The following is a 13,048-nucleotide window of genomic DNA, read 5'->3' on the forward strand; positions in this document are numbered from 1 at the left end:
AACCTAACCTAACCTAACCTAACCTAACCTAGCCTAACCCAACCCAACCGAACCCAGCGCAACCCAATCTATCTTAACCTAAACTAACCTAACATCAGTGAATGGTACCCCCGAGTTAGTGATGGGTGCACACTAGTCTACTGCGCAAACCTAACCCAAGCCAACCCACCCCACCCCAACCTAACCTAACCTAACCTAACGTAACCTAATATCAGCGAATGGTACCCGTGGGGTACAGGTGGATGCGCAATAGGTCATTGCGCACACCTAAGTGTGACGTCATTTACGAAGCTGCTATTTAACGGAACGTAATATATGACTGTTGTAACATGGAATATAAATCGAAATATGGCGTTATGTATAAAGTTGATCGTGTTAACTATTTTTAACCCATAATATCAATCAGTGATCTTATATTCCGATGTTATGTTGCTACGTGATATCTTAGATGTTGTCGCAAACGCCGCTTCCACCTCAGGAGTTTGCGCATCCCCCACCGTGATACAAATGATTACTGAATATCACATGTTATGGCATTATGGTCACCTCCGATGGCATAACGTTATGACGAAAAATCTTTATTATCGGTGAAATCGTTCCCTTCTTTCTCGTGGATGGATACGCGACCGATTGAGTGTCTTCTTCGCATTTGTTTCTCCCGTTTCTTTAGTGTAAACCCATCTCTGCTGCTTTATGATTTTCTACGCATATCACTGTGTATGAGCAGATGCTTCTTCAAATGATAGCGATACCCGAATGACTTATTACAAATGTCACATAAAAATGGCCGCTCCCCACTATGCACACGCTGATGCCTTTTCCAATTAGCTTGATCACCGAATGACTTATTACACACATCACAGCAGAATGGCCGCTCCCCACTATGTATGCGTTGCTGTGTCTGTAGAATACTGAGTCGACTGAATGACTTATTACACACATCACAGAAAAATGGCCGCTCCCCACTATGTATGCGTTTATGCAACTTCAGACTAGTGCGGTACGGGAACGACTTATTACACATGTCACAACAAAATGGCCGCTCCCCACTATGGGTGATCTGATGCCTCTTCATGCTGGTCTGCTGACTGAATGACTTATTACACACGTCACAATGAATTCGCCGTTTATGTATGCACTGATGCCTCTTCAGATTATCCTGATCACTAAATGATTTATTACATTCTTCACAGGAATATAGTCGCTCCTCACCGTCCATAGATTGAAGATCATAAAGAATCTGCAAAATGAGAACCACCATGAATAACCCTCATAGGAAGAGACATAGATTTGAAATGCAAGTACATAGAGGAGTTAAGGAGGTAGGATACACATGGATCGCAGAAAGTAGGGAGAAGAGAAAAAGAGAGTGAATATGTATGTACGTGTCCATCGCCTTACATGGAAGTTTGTGAGTGAATAAAATTAAAGCTAGAATTCCATTATGTAACAAATTACAGCATGAAATAATATTGTGATGTGTAGGCCCATTGCTAGGCATCGACTCGGGAAACACATTCCCGCGTGAACCAACGCTCACAGTAATAGGACATCCATCACTAGGCAAAGAATCAGTAAACACGCCTCCTTAGCAACAGAGGCTGTGCTTTCTTTGGGGTCCATGCAACATGGTAGTAAGAAAGTTTTCAGCAGTATAGAAAGTATTTGGAAGTCAAGTTTTGGGATGACAGTATGCCAGGACATGGAGATGGAATTGAATTCAGTTGAGTTTTCGGAATTGGCAGCTGCAGAATAATTACAATTAATGTCTTAAGTTGTGAAAATAAGACTTTGTATGTGATTTGAAGTGACAGGCTGTGACGAATCTGTTGCCAGGGTGGAGCTAGTGAAGATGGAGAGCCCTAGTGTGTGTGTAATGGTGAACTGTAGAATGTGTGTAGATCAGCAACATTGTTCTATTGCCTGTAGTCCTGACTACTGAGCATAAGGTCGCGATAAATCCAATCATCCAATCCCAAACCCATCTTATAAGTCACACACGAACCCCAACATGTGAAAATACTATGCATTTGTAAAGCTGTACAGGGGTCTGATTAATAGTGGATAGGATTATAATATGAACCAACGGCAAATGATCAGTTAAGAAATGACATTAAGGCAGGCTGTATATGGAATAGTGAAATCCTCAAAATGACAATATATATAAAATGACTTAAAGTGAAGAATATGACAGAGTCAGTTATATGAGTATAGACATGGCCACTCTGATACCATGAAAGAAATCCATGTCACTCTTCACCTAGGATGCCAAGCAACGTTCCCTCATCATGACAAAAGTTTGACATTTGTCAGAAAATGACCACTCCATCCAGGTGTATACAATGGTAAAGGTGACCCCACAGTGTGGAGTAGAAGCAGATATGGGGGCTCTTTGCAACAGGCACATGTACATCAGGCAATTATGCTTAATTCGAAGGCATGTAAGCATGATTTGCTCCTTCCTTATGGAGCTGAAAGACTGCCACACAAGAACACACAGCTGCAATGACTGCAATTTGTTATACTGTGTGTTTGTCCACACATCATGCCTTGACAAAGTTAGAATGTGAATAAGTAGAGTACAAAGATTACCACCCAGATGGTGTTCCAATAACAAACCCTCAAGGAATACATCTTCACTGGCTTCTGCATTGGCATTTACATTGCCAGGCAGGGCCACACCTAATTACCCAGCAAAAGACACCTCCATATGGAGTTGTGAAAACATAGCGTTGTATGTATCCATCTGCAAAGCAATAATGGTGTCTGTGAAAGAAAGATTGTAATGCAAAGGATAATATAAAATGAAAAAAGAACATGAATATATCAAAGTGGGTACCGTATGGTCAAAACGTTATTAAACAGACCGGTCGCTTGATTGTCCCTGATTCAGTGATTGGTTTCCATGCTCACTAATGGGGATGAGAGTCTAAGTACATATATATAGCTTGTCACAGAGCTCAGGTACCTTCCTCCAAAACTTCTTGACAACATGAATGAGAAGAACATAGAATAACAGAAGTATTTCAGTGAGCAATTGTTGACAATAGAATATAACTTTAATCACATTTCGCTTCTCATGGCTGATGCAATGGAATAAAGCAGCTTCATTATCATGGCTGTATATATCTTTACATCATTGTCCTCCTTCAGTCCCTCTTATTATTTCCAGGTCTGCAGCCAAACCAACTGCTTTCTTTCTTTGGTTTATCAATACCTCTCACAACCACTTTCTCCTGTTAGGGAGACATAATGGACAGAAATAACACAGACATTTACAGATAAAATGTTAAGCATCAGGAGCACGGCTGATTCTGTATGATTAGAACAAGGCACATGGACAGGACTGGGACGGTGGATGATGTCTGCTTCTCCCCAACAGTCCTATGTTTTGTATGTACTTCTCCGCTTTCACAAAAAATTTCTTACGAATGTAAGCTGTTCACTGGAGCAGAAGTTGGCAAAATGAGGAATACCTCTATTTGTGAAATCTGCCTAACATAGACACAGAGACACAGCTCACCTCAGGTTCAGCCTTTATTTCTACAAATGTTAGCGGGACAGGACTCTCCTCTTCTTCTGCATCTGACAATACCTCAGCTTTCACACTGATGGCCTGATATGAATCTTGAGAAGATGCTGGGGACATCTCACTACATGGACCTTGTAATTTCTCTGAATCTGTAGGATTCTGTAAAACAACCAGTCATCATAGTTGGGCATTCACACTACATACAAGAAGTTCTGTGAAGAAATCTACACAAAAGATAATTTCAGAAAACAAACAAAATGTGTTGGCATGTGCCAACACATGCTTTACTTTGCTGTTGATATCTTCCTACATGTTTTGACCCTTACCTGGGTCATCATCAGGCATAAATGAATACTTGGTGTCAGATTTCTGAGTCGCATCATTTATTCAATATGAATTCATATTAGGTCTATATTGTTACACTGTCCTAATAATACACTTCAATATTTACTTGACATAAAAATACTATTGATCATGTAAAAATTGAATTAAAAGATGTAAAATTAAAATTACAGTTGAAATTCCTGGTTAATATGACTAAAAATAGTCAGTACTTTACATCTAAGTTTATCCTGGCAATACATCTGTCATATTTCTCCTTCAGTCCCTTTTATTATTTTCTGCTTTGTAGGTAAACTTATTGCTTTCCTCACTTCTTTTGCTTATCAAATCCTGTCACAACCACTTTTCCTGTTAGGGAGCCATGAGAGGCACAAAAGACACATAAAAAAAAGTAAAGCTAGCCCTGTAACAGGCCATGAAGGCCCATAGGGTTGTGAGACGTTAAGGGTCCCACATATTTATGGATAAAATGTAAGCATCAGGAGCACAGCTCCTATATGATTAGCAGAGGTGCAGGCAGGTGTCAATGTCTGTTTGTCCCTAGCTGCCCTGTGCTAGGTATGTACTTCTCTGCTTCCGCAAAAAGACTGCTTTTAAATGTACGTTGTTCATTGTAGCTAAAGTTCAGAAAACAAGATATATCTATATTTGTGAAATCCACCTAACATGGAACCAGACACACAGCTCACCTTGGGTTCAGCCTTTATTCCTGGATATGTCACTGGGACAGGATACTCCTCTTCTTCTCCATCTGACAGCACCTCAGCTTTTATACTGATGGCTTCATATGCATCATGAGATGGCGCTGAGCATATCTCAGTACACAGATCTCGTACATTCTCTGAATCTCTAGGGTTCTGTGAAACAAACAGTGCCATATCTAACATGGCTATGCATTCACCCTACATACAAGAAGTTCAGAGAAGAAAGATCACCTAATTTCTTTTCATTATACATTGAATATATGATGACACGGAACACACACTACATCCAACAGTTCTTCTATTGTTGTGTGCTTGATGTGGGAATATGCTTATAGAGCCACTACCAAGGAGTGTTATTGGGGCATGTGTTATACATGGACACACAGACAGCAGGGTATCTCATAAGCGTCCTTTTGTTTCTTCAAAACATCAAAAATATGCAATGCCTCAGAAGCAAACGTTCCCGCAGCAATGAGTATACATATAACCACAGAGGAACTTCTGGCCGCAGCATTTTCTGTGTGGTCTATGTGTATTGCTGCTGTATGAATGTTTACTGAGCCACTACCTAAAAACGGCCATCTCTTTTGAATCCACTATTATGGCTTTTGGGCCTCATGTCATTGAATTCAGAACTTTCTGTACATGGTGTTTTCTATGCCATCTGGGTCATATCAAACACTGAATATATAGTGGAAGGAAGTAAACAGTTATTTCTTCCTAGAACCTCTAGCCTTTTTTGAAATAAGGAAAATAGGCTAAAATTTTCCTTTTTTATGCCATCAAACTGATAGTAGCTGCTTTGCACAGATTTCTTCTCTGCAATTTCAGAATGATTATGAAATGCTAAGTCCATGGAGCAGAGCACTTCTTTAGAAGCTAGTGGTCACTCAGCTACTCTATAGTATATCTGCATTTTATAGAACTTGGAAGTTCATTATCATGGTTACAAGAACCTCTCATGGATTTGTACCCTAACAGAAGAAAATTCTGTTCACACCCTCTCACCTTAATTCTTTAAAATATGTTCAACTTCTTAGTTATTTCATGCTTATCAGTGAAATTTCAATAAATGTTCCAATGGGAGCATAGTTACTCCTGCACCACCACATTTTGTTCACGCATTTTGTTATTAATATAACATGTTTTGGCCTTATACAAATACCCTCAGGCATATTACCTGCTGTCATTTTTTATTGCCATATCGTCCTGATAGTGAGGGAAGTACAATTAAAAACTAATTGAAAAAGTTGAAAGTTACACAATTTTTTTAATTGCACCTTAGCTCAAGCGGTTAGTCGCCGGCTTCCCACCACGGCGGCCCAGGTTCGATTCCGGGTCTGGTCAAGTGGGATTTGTGGTGGACAAAGAGGCGCTGGGGCAGGTTTTCTCCAAGTACTTCGGATTCCCCTGCCAATCTTTATTCCACCAATTGCTCCACAGTCACCCTCACCTATCATCTGGGGCTGGTACAATAGGCCAGAAGTGGCCGCAGTACAGGGGACTTAGTCCCACTCCCCAGCAATAATAATACACAATTTTTAACTTTCAAATTAATTAAAGTATGTTTATCTTTTGAAGCTGATATCATTCCAAGCTTTCCTCCTTACAAGAAAGATCATTATAATGCACTTATCATATGAGGGTGTAAGATGTAGCTCTATTATCAATGCCTCTTGTTTGCGGGCCGGGGGCACGCGGTAGCATAGTTGGTTGAGGCACTATGCTACAAGCCAGAAGATCGCGGGTTCAAGTCCCAATGAGCTCATTGGATTTTTTCAGTTGACTTAATCCTTCCGACCGCACTATGGCCCTGGGGTTCACTCAGCCTCTAACAGAAATGAGTACCAGGAATTAATTAAATAATTCTCCCTGGGGAGTAAAGTGCAGCCGGCGCGTAAAGCTGACAACTTTACCGCCATCTTTGAGCCGCTTGTCTAGAAAATGTGGTACCCTCAAGGTCTCACAATCCTATGGGCCTTCACAGCCTGCTACAGGGATAGCTTTACTTTTACTTGTTTGCTGGGTGTTGTGTTGTTGATGGCGAATGAAAATAGCCCTTTTCGGTTTGAAATGACTGGTGAGCCTTGTTATGTTGTCATTGACCAGATTTATTGGGTGTGTTGTTTGTGCTTGGTGTGTGAAGGCTGTGTCCTAACCCCTTGACTGCCAAATCCTACCATGGAACTAACAGCCTTAAATATCTCGGCTGCAGGAAAGGGGTAATTTCAGTTAAGCACAAAAGACCTCACTACTTCAGCAGATTACCCTCAAATGAGCACAGATGTAGTTTTAACATTGAAAACGTTATTATACGAGGATACAAATGGATGAAGCTGTAAGTTACATATTAACGTGACATTTCACAGAAATTACCATGGTAATTTTATCTGCTTTGAATTATTATAGCAGAAAGTAAATTCATGTAACTATAGAAAAGTTACTAGTGTTACGGCAGAAAGTAAATTCATGTCAGAAATTTACACTGTATGACGTCTGCAGTTATATACACAGAAGCCAGCGGAAGGCTAACATCCATTGTCTGTTCGAAGAAGCATAATTCCCGGCACTGCGTTAGGAACTTTGTATTGAATATTACATTCTTGTCAGAATGGTAGGTATTATTTTAGCCCATTTTTAACGCTGAAAACATTATTATACGAGGGTATAAATGGATGAAACCTCAAATGACAGTATAACACTTGTCCTTTGCCTGGCAAAAATGAGTCAAAGCACGTTTCCGTTACAACAGCTAGAGAAGAATCGTTCCCACAGCGGCTAGGAGAACTGTAAACAAGTTTCCACAACGATTTGCTGGAATTGTTGAAAAATTAATTCCCATGAATACCGGAGAATAGAACCCATGAAGGCGGTGTCTGCTATATGGTCAGACTGACAGAAGCACAACTCAAGCAGAGTTAATTCGTGCTAGTCCTAGTTCAGGAGTCTACAGGCCGAGATATGGTGCAAATGGATGAAGCTGTAAGTGCACTCAGCGTAACACTTGTGCAACCTCTTACGTAACCGCTGATAACTCAAGTCCTATGACGTTTATTTTATTAAAAGTTGTATGTAAATGAAAGAATAAAGATTGGTCTATCCATCTGTACATTGTTTAAACAATTACCCAAAATATATGTGTACATAATGCCAGTGAAATGCGTCAATAAATACGAGCTTCTAAAAAATGCAATCTGTTTTGGTCCATCTCTAGTACCTTTTCAGTATCTCCTGGATTCTGTATTCGGTTTCCCTCTTCTGACTTTTTCATATTCGTATTTAATGTGTCTTCCATAGATCTATATACATAGATGTAGAATCCCGTCATCGTTTATACTAGGTAACAAAGTAATAATAATAAGATATCTAATGATACAATATACTTTATCCTACTGGATATCACACAGTATAAAACACATATGCGTCTATGATAGGCCACATATAATGTATCACTCACTACGGAATGTAACAATAATAAAATAAATGATCATACAATGTAAATCGGACTGTACATCCATTTCACAATAAGTCCTTTATGTATAAACTATAAAACATGCACATACATCATCATGATACATGGCTTAATTATAAAATCTTATTGTTTTAATCCAATTTCTAGGCATGTTTCAATTCAAAGAATTCCTCAATGGTATAAAATTAATTCTCTAATAAGAATGTTGTCAACTTAGATTTAAAACTATACGTGTCGTTAAACATATACTTAATTTCAGTCGGCAGATGGTTGAAGATCTTTAGTTATTTATTTAGAGAAGGTGGGTTTCCCCATGCACCGCGACCAGTTTCATCTATTGTGCTTCCCTCTACGATATTCTACCAGTCTCTATACCCTACAGATAAATGGTGCGTACCATCAGTCCCACCGAGCAAGCGAGTCCGGCCACTTGCTTAGCGGTGTCTATAATGCTTCCCCCATCTATCAGAGGCCTTAGAGACTATTGTTGGGCGGGAAACGTCCTGGAATTTGGCGCAGTGATCCCTTTTGGGGATATGAGGTTCCTTTACGTGCCGTAAAGTTACGACACGGGACACACAGCTTAAAGTCCCTCCCGGAGGACTTGTTCCCTGAATTTTTCCGCCCTTGAAAATTCTACGACCTCGGCCGGGTATTTGAACCCGCGTATCACGAATCATGAGGTGGGAACGTTACCTCTAGACTACGGAGGCCGCTTTGAAGATCTTTACTCTCATATAACTTTGGGAACCATTGTATTTATAATTACCGTGGTAACCGTGTCTGCTTAGTGAATTGTCACAGAAATGGGTGTTCGGTGCTATGCGTTGGAGTTGGAAAGTTTTTAGCCAATTACTTAGTAATGGGTCAAAGTCAAAGTCACATTGCGACTGACGGTCAGTCGGTCAGTCAGTCTTAGCTTCGAGCCACAGACATTTATTACTGTTTGACAGTTACGGTCTTATTTTCGTGCAGCGCCCTCACTAACGAGAGGACGCGTCTCACTTGTACATGCTGCTGGTCCTTGCCAGCGCAGTCTTTCTCGGGTCCGAGTCCCTTGAGACTCGCGACCATATTTTACTGGCTCAGACCTCCCTTTTCGTCGCCTCCTACGACTCGCAGGATTACGGTGGAGGTATTCGGCCCCACCTCCACACGGGTACTTAGTAATGGGGGACTTCACTGTGGGAACAATATATCTGTTAGGCAGCCGTGATAGGAGACACTCCTCCGTAGGGTTCCATTCTGTTTTTTCAGATTGTCTTGCGTCGGGAACCATTGTACTTACCATATTAACCGTATCTGCTTTGTGAGTTTTTATCACAGATATGCTTGTTCGGTGCTATGCGTTGGAGTTGGAACGCCTTTAGCCAAATGTTACTTAATAATGGGTGACTTAGGGTGCGCCATAGCTCAAGCGGTTAGCCGCTGGCTTCCCACCGCGGCGGCCCGGGTTCGATCCCGGGGCTGGTCAAGTGGGATTTATGGTGGACAAAGTGGCACTGGGGCGGGTTTTCTCCGAGTTGGACTCCATCCCACATTAAGCGAAATGGGTGACTTCATTGTGGGAACAAAGTTTACCCAACCGTTGACTGCTGATGGAGGTTTGCGTCGACTTCGCTATTCCTGTTCCGTTGTACGAAATGTGGAGAATTTATTCTGCATGAACTACATTTCGTACTTTAGCTATCATAAACTTATCTTGAGCGCAACCAATCCCCAAACTCTTCAACTCACTGACAAACTAAACGCTTTGGGTAGTTTCAATAAATTATGTACTGTATATATAGTAATATTTAAATAAAAGTTCTATTTTATTGTACAAAGTACATTTATTCCAATATAAATCCTAAATTAATGCCGTTTTCAACGTTAATCCTGGGAACCAAGGTTCCCTAGTCACTTTTTTATTTTAAAATATAAATGTGTATACTGTAACGTGTTTGAGTGCTGGAGACGGGGTTCGGATTCGTAATTGGTTTTATTAGATCTTCACTAGTCGTGACTGCACCTAATTATTACACTATTGCGGGTTTACATAATTTGCACTCGCTACACGCTAATCTTATCAGTCTATCTGCAGTAGTTTTCACGTATTTATAATACGGGAGCTATACAAATGTCACTGGATTACACACTCGCTACACGCTAATCTTCTCAGTCTATCTGCAGTAGTTTTCACGTATTTGTACCACGGGAGCTATACAAATGTCACTGGATTACACACTCGCTACACGCTAATCTTCTCAGTCTATCTGCAGTAGTTTTCACGTATTTGTACCACGGGAGCTATACAAGTCTTACTATACTATAGCACACATAAAGTCCTTAAGTCACACAATAAGACTTCACCAGCTGAATTCTTAGCCGTCATTCACTATAACTGATTATTATTGACTATCACGCTCATAAAATCTTCAAATCACACGTTCGAGTCTTCTTCCACAAGCGACTGCCTCGCACCGAGAACTGACTAACTAGTTCAAAGTTCAGAGTCACATTGCGACTGACTGTCGGTCAGTCAGTCAGTAAGTCTTGTTGTCGAGCCCCGTGTGGAGCTCATGACCAGATATTTATTAGTATTTGACAGTTACGGTCTTGTTTTCATGGGGCGCCCTCTCTGACGAGAGGACGGGTCTGTCTTCTGTATATGCTGCTGGCCCTTGCCAGCGCAGTCTTTCTCGGGTCCGAGTCTCTTGGTACTCGCGACCATATTTTAATGTCTCAGATCTGAGACTTCCATTTTCGTTGCCTCCGCTTCGTACAGTCACGGTGGAGGTATTCGACCCCGTCTCCACAGGGACCAGACTAACTAGTCAAAGTCAAAGTCACATTGCTACTGACGGTCAGTCTGTCTTGGTGTCGAGCCGTGTTTACAAATTTCTGTGACTCAACGGTTCTTGCATGGCGTAAATACGCCACAGTAAAGAAAGGCCGAAGCAATACCCATCAAGCCCTCTGTGCACAGGCTTTAAATACCGTATTTACGCATGTATAGGCCGCAGCACGATTTTCAGACAGAAATTATAGAAAAAATAGTTTTCTTGGAATATTATTTCAGGAGTATTACACCCTGTATTACTAATTATGAATATAATTTTTTAAAATGAAGTGTGATTTCGAATATTTCGAATATAAGCCGCACCCCAGTTTTCCTCTTGAATTTTTGGCAAAAAATGTGCGGCCTATACATGCGTAAATACGGTATCTTATTCTATCATAGCAATCGCCCCACGAGTTTTGAATATATCTCTCAACTCTAAAAGTGTACTATTCTTTTTTACATTTATACTTCTTTTTCTTTTTAATCGATTTAGGAATTTTGTTTGTGAAGTAACAGACGCCTTACAGAAATATTTTTCCCTCTAGCCTTAGGTCCTCTGTAATTGACTTCGAATATTCTTTTTTGCTGTTCTCAGACAAAATGTCCGTCATTGTTGTCCTGTGGTCCTCGTACAGTTTACAATCCTAGAATACATGTTCCTCCGCAGTCACCACACTCGCATTCAGCCATAGACACAATGCTAAATCTACTTAAGCTTGTTTAAGGCTGAAGTGAACTAAATTTTATAAGAACAGAGAAAACGAGCCATTCCTGTAGTACCTTTCAAAGTAGCCTTTTACTGCGTCGCTTTTATTGTTTTAGAAGAAATTGTGCAACTCCTCTTTTCCTTTCTTTTGCCACTGGGCTTTAAAGATATGCCACTGATGATAGTAGTTGACTATCTCTACCTTCTTTGATTGATTGCTTTGGCTCCGTGTCAGCTCTCTCGTTTACTTCAACTCCACATTGCCCTGTGATCCATTAAAATTGGATTTTTATTTCCTTCCAGATTCCAGTCTATTTTGTCTTTAAGCATCTGTGTAATGTGCGATGTGTTACTAATTACTTTTAGCACACTTTCCGGGCCCGAGGAAATCATGAAATTTTGCTCCGAGTCTATTTTTTCTATAATTTCTAGTGTTTCGCCAATTGCTAGTGCTTCGGCTGTAAATGTGGGCGCTATCTTAGATATCCTAAATTTCATGTTACAAGAATCTTTTACATCGGTGAAATTCTACAAATGATTTGTAGCAAAGGGTTGTACCACCCCTGTAGTTTTATGAACCCTGAGTCTGATGTCTGGGGTCATGCCCTCTACTAAAATCTATAGTGAAAGTAAGTAAAGCTATTCCTGTAACAGGCCGTGCAGATCCATAGGGTTGTGAGACGTGAAGGGTCCCACTTTATCTAAACAATCGGCTCACAGATGGCGGTAAAATTGTCAGCCTTACACGCCGGCCGCGCTTTACTCCCCAGTATAATTATTTAATTAATGCCTGAGGGTGTTGAGGAGAATATTTGGACCGAAGAAGGATGAAGTGACAGGAGGTTGGAGAAAACTGCATAATGAGGAGCTTCATAACTTGTACCCTTCTCCAAGTATAATTAGAATAATAAAGTCAAGGAGGATGAGGTGGGCAGGTCATGTAGCACGAATGGGGGAGACGATGAATGCGTCATCTTTTTCGAATTTATCGTTCTAATATACAATGCAGCCGGTCATGGTGGCCGAGCGGTCTAAGGCATGCACTGTCTTCGCTCGCTCGGAAGCCGGGATCGTGGGTTCGAATCCCACTCAGGGCATGGATGTTTGTGTGCGTTTTTCTGTGTTTGTCTACAGGTAGAGGCCTTGCGACGAGCTGATCACTCGCCCAAGGAGTCCTACCATATGTGTAAGATCTAGAAAAACCAAAGTGAACGGAGTTCATGGAGGTAGGCCTAGGCCCACTGGGGCTGTAGTGCCAAGGGGGAAAAAATATATATATGTACAATGCGCTAAACTACTACAGTATCTACAACCATCCATAAAAATGTTACATATGAAAATTATACAATCTTGTCACAGAATATTTGGTTTCTGTGGACTTATGAACAGAGGAACTAATTCAAAGCACAAAACACTCACCATGTTTCTCTTATAACAGGAAATATTACTTCACCTGTCTGTAGTACAA

The 13,048-nt window shown here is 40.7% G+C and overlaps 1 protein-coding gene across 1 annotated transcript; it reads right to left on the reverse strand.

The window, feature by feature from the left end:
- Positions 1-398: 398 nt before the first annotated feature.
- On the reverse strand, positions 399-5,878 carry LOC111864646 (zinc finger protein 782-like). Its single transcript, XM_033751515.1, has 4 exons — positions 4,564-5,878; positions 3,524-3,691; positions 967-1,240; positions 399-514 (listed from the first exon to the last, which is right to left on the reverse strand). The coding sequence occupies exons 1-4, from the start codon at positions 4,759-4,761 to the stop codon at positions 399-401; spliced, it is 756 nt and encodes a 251-aa protein (XP_033607406.1). The 5' UTR covers positions 4,762-5,878.
- Between the last annotated feature and the right edge of the window lie 7,170 nt (positions 5,879-13,048).

This window comes from Cryptotermes secundus, unplaced genomic scaffold (assembly GCF_002891405.2).
Source record: "Cryptotermes secundus unplaced genomic scaffold, Csec_1.0 scaffold186, whole genome shotgun sequence".
Taxonomy (NCBI): domain Eukaryota; kingdom Metazoa; phylum Arthropoda; class Insecta; order Blattodea; family Kalotermitidae; genus Cryptotermes; species Cryptotermes secundus.

Bases quoted from the DNA above. Each gene is read 5' to 3' on its own strand.
- LOC111864646 (XM_033751515.1), bottom strand. From the start codon at position 4,761: ATGTTAGATATGGCACTGTTTGTTTCACAGAACCCTAGAGATTCAGAG. The intron at 1,241-3,523 runs GTGAGCTGTGTC...CTCATTTTGCAG, and splicing joins AAATAAAGGCTGAACCTGAG to ATTCTTTATGATCTTCAATC. The intron at 515-966 runs GTGGGGAGCGGC...TGTGATATTCAG, and splicing joins GTTGCATAAACGCATACATA to TAATCATTTGTATCACGGTG.